Source organism: Hypanus sabinus, chromosome 7, assembly GCF_030144855.1.
Source record: "Hypanus sabinus isolate sHypSab1 chromosome 7, sHypSab1.hap1, whole genome shotgun sequence".
Taxonomy (NCBI): domain Eukaryota; kingdom Metazoa; phylum Chordata; class Chondrichthyes; order Myliobatiformes; family Dasyatidae; genus Hypanus; species Hypanus sabinus.
The window spans coordinates 31,986,292-31,998,764 of NC_082712.1; the positions used below are offsets into that span (position 1 = coordinate 31,986,292).

General features: G+C 38.7%; 1 protein-coding gene across 2 annotated transcripts in view; it reads right to left on the reverse strand.

Moving 5' to 3' along the window:
- Positions 1-286: 286 nt before the first annotated feature.
- The window catches only part of LOC132396655 (sorbin and SH3 domain-containing protein 2-like), a 289,151-nt gene continuing 276,964 nt past the window's right edge, over positions 287-12,473 (reverse strand). For both annotated transcript variants that reach the window (XM_059974390.1, XM_059974389.1), the window contains 2 exons: positions 8,097-8,203; positions 287-2,275 (listed from right to left, as the gene is read on the reverse strand). In XM_059974390.1, coding sequence (XP_059830373.1) covers positions 2,214-2,275; positions 8,097-8,203 — 169 coding nt within the window. In that variant the 3' untranslated portion in view covers positions 287-2,213. The remainder of the gene's footprint in view (positions 2,276-8,096; positions 8,204-12,473) is intronic.

The window sequence follows — 12,473 nt, forward strand, 5'->3', positions numbered from 1 at the left end:
CAAGATTACTGTGTTATTCTCCATCTCTTCAAACATTTTGGATTCTCCAGTGAATATGTGACAATTCACCATTCCAGCAGAGTTTCATGCATTCTACTCATGCCAATATTGCATAATTCTGCTGTTTTTCACTTGTCATTGTATTTATACTGTTTAGACTGTGAGCTTCATGTGAACACATAATTTCATTGCACTCTGGTGTACAAGTCAATAAATTAATCTCTAATTTTTTCCCCCATTAATCTTTAAACTTCAGGCCAAATAAAACATCCAGGGAGAGCTTCAATTCAGGCAAAAATTTATTTGGAATTGTAATTCACAAAAAGCACAAAAAGGTAAATTACTTCCTCCGTAAAGAATAGCACTGCATCAAAATGAATCAATTGATGTTCACTTATGAAAGAACTCTTCTAAAATCAGTTACAGAGAATAGAAAGTGTTTTGTTATACAGGCAACGAATATAGTCATTTTCATCATAAAAGAGTAAAGATATTGATTTCACAGCAATGCTGTAAGCGGTTGACCAGGTTTAAAATTTGAAGCCTCAGAATTACAGCTCTTCTGCCTTCAATTTTGGTGTAATAAAACAGTTTTGTTAAATCAATCCAAACATTTGTTTTCATCCCCCATTAATCTCTACAAAGTTATATATATACACAGTTAGTTTTTTTTTGCTGGTAACACTATGTTTGAAATACAGTTTGCAAAATTATGCAAAATACTATCGTACACACTTGCACCATCTAAATGTGCTTGCAATTGGCATGGGAGAGACTGTTAGTAAAAAGGGGCAAGAGAAAAGGCAGAGACTTATAAAAGTTTCTGAAAAGTAGTGATTTTGTTGTTTTGTTTTAAAACTCAACAACTAAAACATCTGTACAAGATAAAGCAGACTTGTATGTACACATATACACAAAATGCTAAAGACTACACCCTCTGTAGTACACTCAAGCATTTATGAAAGAAATTAAAACTCTCACACTTATTTTGAACTAAGGTGCTGCAGCGCTAAAAATTCCTTCATCTTGTGTGTGTCCTTGCCCAACATGACAATTGGTGTGCCATTTTACTTTAGGGAACACAATGCTCAAATTCTTCATTAAAAACCTTTTCAATTTAGTCAAACAGAGCAGCTCAGATTAACATTCTAAATCTTTAATCCAGAACTGGCATATTTATCAGGAGGTTGCACTATTACTAAAACATTGGAAATGCTTCTAGGAACTTTGAAAAAAAATAGGAAAGCAAGGAAGAGATGATTTCTATCAATAAATGAATTTGGTTGAATGCAACTATGAATAATATTATATAGGTTTCAAAGAATTGAATTTAAATCTGTGCATTTGTTCTATTTGAAGACCTCTCAAAGATGATTGGAATATATACTGACAAAACACCTTGACTCGCACCTCTGTATCTTTAAGCCACCTTCAACTACCAACCTGCAGTCATATACAAATCAAAGGTTTCCATTCCACAATGTTAAATATCACAAACTCAAGCTTAGAGGCTTGAATATGACTTGCCTTAAACTACTGAACCATCTCAATATTCTATTTTGCAGACCCTATTTGTACTATATCCTAAGTCACCATTTGAAAACAGAACCTGTGTGGAAATGAAAAGAAACACATAGATTTCCAAACAATCTACACAATACATGGTGCTATGGGTTCTATCATATAGCAGCAAAACAAATTGTGATCCAGTGGGGAAAGAGTAAAATACATATCTTCACCACTGATTTTGAAGTGACAAATCATCATACCTGTAAGAGTTACTGGTCAAAGACATGCTGAACGTATTATGAATTTATTCTACTCTGTGACAAAATCATCAGTAGTAAATGTTAGTGATCGACCACTGTGTGCTCCTGTTCCAAGAAGAATAAATAAGCATTCACTATATTTGCATACATTGGGGAAAAGTAAGTGCACTGTTATAATAATTAAAAACAATTGCTCTCGAGACATCCTAAAGGGAATGCAGGGTGGCCTCCAGGCAACACAGTCAGAATTCTTTTTAATAATGTCCTTGTTACTTGGCAGAAGATAGTGCCAATTGGTGCAAAGCCTGAGGTTAGCTGTAGTCAATCACACACCTGCCACGAAGGTTATCTTTGAGTGTCTACAGATCGAAACTTCCTTTAATGAAACCTGCAGAAGTTACTGTGCTAAACTCAAAGCAAGTGAATGCAAATGGGTGTGAAATTTTATAGTCGCTTCACATAGTTTCCTGGAAAGGTACCAAAGAACATGGATCGCCGAGAAGTTCCTGTGATTAAAAAGAAAAAGCAAACTTCATTACATTTGAGCCTCTTGCTCTTTATTCTTTCACTGCCCTACAATCTCATTTTGTTTATCACTTAACATTTTGATTAACACTTAGAATTGGCAAAGTTCATATTTTCATGAGGTTATTGATTTGATTTTGAATCAAAACCACAACAAACTTGCAAATGCGAAGGGGTGATAATCAACCTCTCAATATCATAGATGTTGTTTGTCAGGATATAAAAAGGGGTGTGTGTGTGTGTGTGTGTGTGTATGTATAACCATAATCCAAATTGTTTCAAGCACTCAAGACTTCTTTAAGTATCCCTCTAACCAGTTCTTGTACTTCACAGCAATTAACCATTTGATTAAAAAAAATTCTGATAGTGTTATCAAATTCATCAAAGCATCACCGCTGCTTTCTTTTCCACACAAACTGCTCATATTGCTGCGAATTTTCTGTTTTCATTTCAGATTTTTAGCATCTGCAGTGATTTTGCTTTTGGAGATCTGAATTTTTGAAAATGTTTCTGATGAGATCAAAAGAACCTCGCAGTCTTATTCTCATTCAAAACATTAACAAAATTCAGTAACATTTTATAATACATATGAAAACAAATTATTCACAGCAGATAATTATGAATGCCTACTTACTGAAAGAAACAAGTGCATTATTTCAACAAAACTGTAACTTAGTTCATAGTTGAAGGGTGAACTAACTAGCTTTTAACTATCCCACTTAAAAGTCCTGGGCTTCTGCAACGATTGTGAATTCCCCACATCCAAAATCAACTTACCTTCTGCTGCAAGCTGCCAGCAAGGGTGGATGATTCTAATGACTGGGAGCTTCTTCCTACTACTTTTCCCAAGCATTCTGAGCAGATAATCAAGGAGTAGTGTAGCAAATAAACCTGGTGTTTGGAAGCGGCTGAGCCTTTCTGCAACCATTTCCATAAATCTATTTGGCATTTCTATACTGTGTTTCTGTCTCACAAGGCAAAATCATTACAGAACAGTTACAGACCCAACAGGAATCTGGATGGTCATTGTGCTGACATGTTTCTTTAATGTTCATAGATGTGGAGAGAAAACAATGAAGGGGTGCAGAATTTTGCTATGATTATGTAAAGAATATTATTACCCTATAGAAAAGGAAAATTGAAATATTCCCTTATGATTGAAATTATTCAAAAGAAAGTGTGATACAGTTAATGTGTCTGTGCAAAGATGCTTTTACGTTCTATTGTGTAAAACCATACAATATGTACATACTATTCAGAAACAGTACCACCACAACACCGTGCAGAATACGTGTATTTGAGGAAAAATGCTAACATATGGCATTTCATTAATAGCTTTCAGATTGAGGATGACTGGCTACTGGATTTTTAGAAGTATTACTTGAATTTTCATCTGTAAGAAAGCATGGTTGATGCAGTGGTTCTTCGGTGATTTTTGTGCGGCCAAGGTAGTCTGGGAAATGCCTTTCAGATATTGCTATGGTACTTTGAAGGGCTACATTACTTAACAAGGTAGAAGAGGCCTGCTGGTTCTGTACGAGTGTATTGAGCACATTAATTAGGCAGCTCATCTGTTCAGCCAGCTGTACCCAGCCCATGTGTACGACATTGTGAAGGTGAACCATGTCTATGTGCATCTGCTTATTCCCAGACTGCATACTGTCATGGACATTATCCATGGACTTCTTGAGTAGGGGCAAACCTTCATCCACAAGCGTCCCAAAGGTAGCAGACAGAGCAAGGAGACTGGAATTGGGTTCTTGTTGCTGGAAGCTTTGCTCACTTGCTGTTTTAGTCTGGTCGCTGGTAGGAACATTGTCCATAATCTGCTCAGGGTACTCAGCTGGTGGAGTGAGGAAGCTGGTGAACTCTACTTGAGGCTCACGTGCTTCCTTGGCGATTGGTTCACTGCTGTCGACTTGCTCTGGTAGACTAGATTCCTTTCTGCAATCTGGGGATGCTGGGGGACATCCATCAAGACTCTCAGATCCTAGGGAAGGTGCATCTTGACCCTGTGTTTCCAGAGAAATTGGAGAAAGACTTTCATCTGAAATAAGATTCTCAGATGTTGTGGGTTTCACTGAAATATTATCTTCTCCTCCTGACTGACTCGTCGCTCCGCTTTCTGGCTCAGTTCCTCCTAAAGGCTTTATATATGTCCAGCTCATTTCTTCAGAGGATACAGATACAGGTGATTGGGGCTTGACAACAGTCTGTGTATTCTCCTCAGTCAACACATCTTCAGTATTAGAGTCAGAGGATGGCAATTCTTTGCCAATGAGCTTGTGGGAGCTCTGCACCTGTCCTGCGTTCTTCTCAATGGATTGGTCTGCGAGGGAAGGCGACTGACAATCTGGGGAGACAAAATAAAGACAAGTTACAAATCCTTTACTATTTGTACACATGCTCGGAAGCTACAGTCAGACAGGTGCATTTGGCTTTCAGAAGAAACTTACTAAAATAGATTAAGTGCAACAATTGACCACAGTATACAGGACCACTTACATGCAAAATGGGGAGGGATGTCAAAACACTTGTGGCATTCTCATATGTTAAACTTAAGTCCATCCTTTACATTTACTTTAGTGGGAAGCGGCATGGAAGGAGAGACGATAAGGTAAGCTTACCAGATATAATAGGACTCCAAAGTAGATGATATTTTGTTTTCAGGTACAGACGGAGTTTATTTGCGGTCCATTCCTCCAGTCCAGGTGGGCTTGCCTGTGGTGTTCCAACATCACATTCTTCTGATCTATTAATTCTGGGCTCAGTTTGCTGCTCCCCACAAGTCACTTCTGGTTGTTGATTCTTTCCAATAATTACGTGTAGTAGAAAAAAAGCTCAGACATCACAACCTACATTTTTTTAATGTGCCAATATTTTCCATACGCATGTCCTTTCTTCTGGAGTTGGTAGCAAAGATGTTGTTCTTGATATCTGGCAAAATGTTTGACAGTAATAGTGCCCCAGGCTTGGACAAATGTGGCTGCTGCCAGGTCCTTTTGACATCCATTTTCATATTTATGAATAAAGCTTAATTTTGCAAGATTTGGATATATTATGAAGTAATTGAGGGGTTAACTAGGACAATTATGAACTAGTTTCAATTAGGGTGTCTTCACAAAGCAGCTATATCTCAATTTAGCTAATATGTTACTGATGAGATAATTTCTTAAAGGACTTTACATGTCCACAGGTCAGCTTATCACCCCCATCAACTTTAATCAGCATTCAATTCACATTTTCGTGCTTGTTACAGTGTTAAGATTGCACTTCCCCTTCTGTATTAGAATGCAAATCAGATAGGTTAAATGAATGTTTTCTTTCTCTAAATAATAAACTCTTGGCAGTTTCAATCCAAACTCCAGTGCACATAAATATCTAGAATAACGTAATCCAGAGTTGATTATCTAAAACTACCACAGACTTATCAAATGAGGCAGCACGGTAGCATAGAGGTTAGCACAACACTTTACAGTCCCAGGGTTCATTTCCTGGCTTTTGCTGTAAGGAGTTTGCAATTCTCCCCGTGACCACATGGGTTTTTTCCAGGTGCTCTTTTTTCCTCCCACAGTCCAAAAACTTACTGGTTGGCAGGTTAATAGGTCATTGTAAACTGTCCCCTGATTAGGCGGGGGTTAAATTGAGTGTTGCTGGGTGGATTAGCTTGAAGGGCCAGAAGGGCCTGCTCTGCACTGTATCTCAATAAAAATTTTAAAATGTAACATTTAGAGAGTATATGAATAATCATTACTGATCATTGGTGCTTACTCTGCGGACAGATGTCCAACAGAAATCTTCCATAGACATAAATAGGATTAGTCCTGAAACATCAAATCATATTATTGGTCATTAGGAAAGGATTCATAATATGCTGTTATTAAGAACATTACAATTTCCCCAGGGCATTACAAATTGACAAGACTAGCGGCATGAAAAACATATTAAATGTTCCAAAGTCAAAAACCCTTCATTAGAACTATGAAAAAAGAGAAGAGTGAAAGAAGAGTTTGAAAGAAGAGTATGAAAGTAGAGTTTCAGAGAAGGCGAAGGAAGGATGGAGAGGAAAAAGTGGATATATCTGATGAAGGGAGGTCCAGGGTTACTCTGGAATCATTCTATTCAAGACATTCCTTTGTCCTATCAATTCTTCAAACCAGGGAAGATGGAAAGGACAAAGGGGACATCTTTAACAGGGCAGGTCCAGATTTTCTCAGGCATTATTCTATTCAAGATATCCCCTTTGTCCTACCCATTCTTCTTTCAGCTTCTCAGCATTTTAAAGCTAACTTTTGTTTCCACTTTCCTCATTCCGGTGAAGCATCTTTGAACAGAATTGGTATCTCTGTTTCTCTTCTCATAGATATTGCCCAACCTACTAAGTGCTTACAGCATATTCAATTCCAAGCAACACATACACAAAATGTTGTAAGAACTAAGCAGGCCAGACAGCAATATTCAATTCCTATTTTAGTTTTCTGGCATCTTCAGTATTTTGATTTTCATTTTGAGTATTGCAATTAAGCTACTGCAATAAGACCATCACCAGGCACCTCCATGTTCTAGTGATACAGAGTTCTGAATTGAGGGACAGCAAGGACTTTAGATGTCTAAAATGCTGCACTATTGGACACCATATGAAACTTGTGAACTATAGTTGGCATTTATTTCAAGAGGAATAGAATATAAAAGCACAGAGATAAGTGCCTTTATAAGGCACGGAGTATTGTCAACAGTTTTGGGCCCCATATTTCAGAAAGGATGTGTTGTCATTGCAGAGAATTCAGAGGAGGTTCATGAGGATGATTCCAGGAATGAAGAGTTAATATATGAGGAGTGCTTGGCAGTTTGGGCTTGTACTCAAGGGAATTTAGAAGATTGTTGGGGGGGGGGGGGAAGGGGATCCTATTGAAACCTAGCAAATGTTGAAAGGACTGGATAGGGTGGATGTGGAGATGATGTTTCCTATGGTGGGGGTATCCAGAACTAAAGGGCACAGTCTCAAAATTGAAGGACAATCTTTTAGAACAGAGGTAAGGAGGAATTTTTTTTAGCCAGAGAGTAATGAATCCATGGAATGCTCTGCCACAGGCTGCAGTGGAGGTCAAGTCTGTGGGTATATTTAAAGTTGATAGCTTCGTGATTGGTCAGGGGATCAAAGGACATGGCAAGAGAGCAGGTGTATGGGGTTGAATGGATCTGGGATCAGCCATGATGGCAAGGCAGAGCAGACTTGATGGGCTGAATGGCCTAATTCTGTTCCTATGTCTTATGGTCTTATACTGTTGGTAACTGGCAAGGACCAACTCTCAGCAACACGCTCATCTGCACCTTGGTTTATAGTCTTCACACTCTGGGAAAGGTATTGGTTGGGAATATTACTACAGAAAGCAAAATTCTATTCCTACGGTGTAACTTCATTGATCCCACATTCCCAATGAGAACCTGTACTGAAAACATGTTCAAAAACTGCTGCCAACATATAGAAGCCCCATCTTGACCCTGTGTTTCCATTGTACACCTCTCTTTACTGGGGCTGCGGGATCAACAAATGTATTAAAATTTCATATGGATTTATCAATAGTCTTTCCTCTTATCCCAAAGGACTGTACTTAAGGAAGCCATTTCTGCCCCATGTTTGGACTACAATCCACAAAATTAATCATTGTAACATTTAAGAGATGTTTTCTCATTCTAATTAACTAATTGTTACTGGTGTGAGTTTCTGATTCAAATATTAACAATCTGTTACTTCCTCTGTACCATGATAAATACTGTGGGGAGACAAAAAAACACACTTACCAACAAACCATCCATCGTCACACTTCTCCATTACATCAACAATATCTCCTTCCTTAAGCTCCAGTTCATCTTCATTTCGTGGGTTGTAGCTGTACATTGCTTGGTATCTGTGAGAAAAAGCTTAAGTTCAGCTAGCTCATATTTGACATAATATCTAAAAAAAACATTAAGTCAGTACTAATTTCAAAGTAATTGTGTAATCTAATCTAAAGGAAAGACAAATAGGCTTCTTGTTTTTATGCACTGGGTTAGCAGATAGAAAAGTATGGACCTGGAATGAGTTTGCAAGAAATATTAAATCAAATGTGTGATTTAGACACCATTGCTGAATGGTTAATAGAGACAGAGAGGATATAGTAAGTGATTGAAAAAATATTTTAATCACAGAAAAAGAGGGAGAAAACAATGAATGAATAGAGGCTTAAAAACTATGAGCAAAGTTTAGATGAGAGTGAAATAGCATTTTTCATGTTCATTGACAAATCAATAAAAAGGGAACATAGTTCCAGGATTATCAGTGGAGACACATCATATGGGGTTTGTTAGAACAGGAGATTAATACCCCAAAGGCCATTTGTCACAAAGTATATCAGTGAAAAGGCAGATAATAAAATACAGGGAAATAGGTTTAGCCTGCTCTATATTAATAGCCAACATTATGCTTTAATAGGCAAAATAGACTTCCCTAAAAATATCATTGTTCCTCAACGTCTGATTCTCTGAGACATGCATGGTTTATGTTCATGCCATAACTTTGGAGTAGAAACACCTAAGCAACATTAATGGTATTTTTGTTAATTTTGAACACCCTAATTGTGGGTAGAAGGAAAAATACTATTCCTTTTAATGCTCTGTTTAATAGAAAAAGGACAAGTAAAAATAGTACAAAGAACAGTACAGGCCCTTCAGCCGATGACATTGTGCTGACCATTCATCCAACTCCAACACAGCCCATAACTCTCTAGTTTTCTTTCATCCGTGTGCCTATCTAAGAGACTTTTAAATGGCCCTAATTTATCAGTCTCAACCATGCACCATACCCAGCAGTGCATTCCAGACACTTCCGACTCTCTGACATCTCCCGTAAACCTTCTTCCACTCTCCTTAAAAGGAGTTCCTCTGGCATTACTCACTGATGAGCTAGGAAAAATGCATTGGTTGTCCATTCCAACTGTGTCTAGCATATTCTTATACAGCTCTATCAAGTCGCCTCTCTTTCTCCTTCACTCCAAAGAGAAAAGACCTAAATCGCTCCACATAACCTGATAAGACATGTTCTCTAATCCAGGCAGCCTTCCAATAAATCTCCTCTGCATCCTCCCTAAAACTTCCACATCCTTCTTAGAATGAGGTGACTTCCTATTTGGTCTTAAAACCTTCTACACTACCCAACATCACCATTTTTAGATTAATTTGCAAACTTACTAACCCACTCTTCCACTTTCTCATACAAGTCACTCATAAAAGTCACAAAGAACAAGGGTCCCAGTACTGATCCCTGTAGAACACCATTTGTCTTTGAGCTCCAGGCAGAATATGCTCCATCTTCTACTATCCTCTGCTTCTATGGGCAAGCCAATTCCGAATCCATACTGCCAAGATTCCACGGATCCCATGCCTCATTACTTTCTGGATGAAATGAGTTTGGCAGTCAGTCTCCCGACAGCATAGACATGTCTCCCAAGGAGTACCAACTGTTCTGAGGGATCCCTAATTTTAGCATATAGATCATGAAATCAGCTAGCTCCATCATGGATAAAACCCACCCCATCTTTAGGGACATCTTCAAGAGGAGGAACCTCAAGATGGCGCCATTCATCACTGAGGGCCTTTAGCATTTGGGACAATGCCCTCTTCTTGTACTGTTATTGGGAAGGAGGTACAGGTGCCTGAAGACCCACACTCAATAATACATAAATAATTTTTTCCCTTCCGCCATCAGATTTCTGAACTGTCCATGAAAATGACCTTATTATTCCCTTTTTTGTGTTATTTATTTTTATAATTTATTATAATTTTATGTCTTTGCACTCCACTGGTGCCACAAAACAATAAATTTCATGTCATTTGATTCCAAATAATTGGATTTATTGATCATTACAGAATGTCTTCCTGCACTCTCCTCTCTCTATCTTTCCCTTTTCCTGACCATGATTTCTCTCTTCCTGCCTTCTGGTGTAAGATGGCGCTGGTGAATCTCTGCAACTTCTGGCTGGTGGATAACAAAATAAAGTGAGCAACTAAATACTTAGTTAACCACACTTCTCTGGCAAATAATTTTTGCAAGTAATAGTTTGTAACTTCCCTTTGAACTTGGAGGTAATTTGACGCGGCAGAACCGAGGCAAGGCGAGACAGTGGGTCCATCGCTGAGAGACTGGAAGAGCATCTGAGACCAGGCATAGGCCGAATTGAAGCCACGGGCCATCGAAGTCCGGCATATCCAAGCGGCAAGAACCTGTTGTCTGGATGGAGATTTAAGCACCAGGCCACACTGAAAACGTCAGGGTGTTGAGACCTGAGGTAAGTATGGGCCAGTTCAGATTGCTGCTTGAAGCAGTAGAATTTGATTTTTGGATGGAGAGTTTAGCGCTGGGCCAGATTGCCAAGGTCAAGGTGTCAGGGATAAAGGTGAGGTATGGACTGATTAAGATTGCTGCTCCATGACGTTTACTCGGCTTTGCGGCTCTCTATGGAACTCTCTTGCAGACTTATGTGCAGAAACACAAGTTGCTTGTGGTTACTGTTTTCATGAAGTTGTTTTCATTGCACATTGCGTGTTAGGACAGCATTTTTTCACATATATGGGGTGTCTTTGTTTCATGACTGCCTGTTAGGAGACAAACCTCAAGGTTGTATAATGTATACATACTTAGATAGTAAATGTACTTTGAACTTCCCACTCTCAGTCCACAATTGAGACCCATATCAAAATGAGGCTTGTCGTCACTCACATGCATCATGAAATTTCTTTTTTTTGCAGCAGTAAGTACAGTGCAATATTTAAAATTACTACAGTACTGTGCAAAAAGTCTTAGGCACCCTAGCTATACATATATACACAGTTCTCTAAGCTAATGAAAATAAATCTGATTCTGAAATCATCTCAGTAATACTCAACACATAAACAGGCCCTTTGCCACACTACGTCCATGCCCATCTGTATTAATCCCATTCACCAGCAGTTGGCCTGTAACCTTCCATGGCATGTCAAGTCAAGTACTCATCTAAATAGCACGCAAAATGCTGGAGGAACTGAGCAGGTCAGGCAGTATCTATGGAGGAAAAAAACAGTTGACATTTCAGGCCAAGAGTTTTCATTAGGGCTTCTTTAGAATGAATGGACTTGGCTTGAAATGTTGACTGTTTACTATCCTCCCTAGATGCTGCCTGACCTGCTGAGTTCCTCTAGCATTCTATGTGTTGTTCTGGATTTCCAGCATATGTTTAGACATTTAAATATTTAAAATCTTGTGCAATTCTCCACCTGCATTGTCTCTCAGGCAGTGCATTCCAGATTTCAACCACCCTCTGGGTGAAAATCTTCCTCCTCTGAACACCTCGAGGCTACATCCACACTAGACCAGATAATTTTGAAAATACCAGTTTTGCAACGATAGGCGTCCACACTATGCGTTTTTGAAAATATCTCTATCCACACTGAAATGGAGATTTTGGTGAATCTCCTCCTCTTGAGCATGCACAGGATACATCTACCAAAAACAAGTAACATGTTTGGTGTCGAATCTCGCCATAAAAGTGCGTGTTTGTGTAGTTACAGACTAGAAAAACTTAAAATGAAGGACAGCTGTTGGCTCTCGTGCAGGAGAACTTGAAACTAAAAAACAAACAAATACTGGAGCGTATGGAGGCAACCGACAGGGAGTTCACGGACAGGTTGATCTGGCTGACGACGAACGTTGAAAAACTGACTAACTCTGTTGCATTAATAAAGCACCTTGTTAAATGTATAAAACATGTCTGCATCAGTATTATCTTGTATTTCCATACAATGTTACACTAGGCTGTTACACATCTATTGTCAAAGAAGTACTTTCATAAATAGGTAAACCACCTTCATACAAGCAAGGACAGAAAACAGGGCAAAGTGAGTACAGTATGCTTATTTATCCAGTAAGTTATGGGTCAAAGTATTTGGTGAGTACATTTCTAACTCTTCTGGCTTCAGTCTCGTTGCCATCTGTTCTGAAATTGTTAGATTGTGTTCAAGAAAACAATGAAATGGCACGCTCCAGTCTGATAGCGTTTTCAAAAGTCTCCGCTTACCCCGTCCACACTGATCCGTCTGAGCAGCGTTTTCAAAAATACCCACCCTGGAAAGCGTTTCTGAAAAGCTTTGGTTTCGGGGGACGAAAAC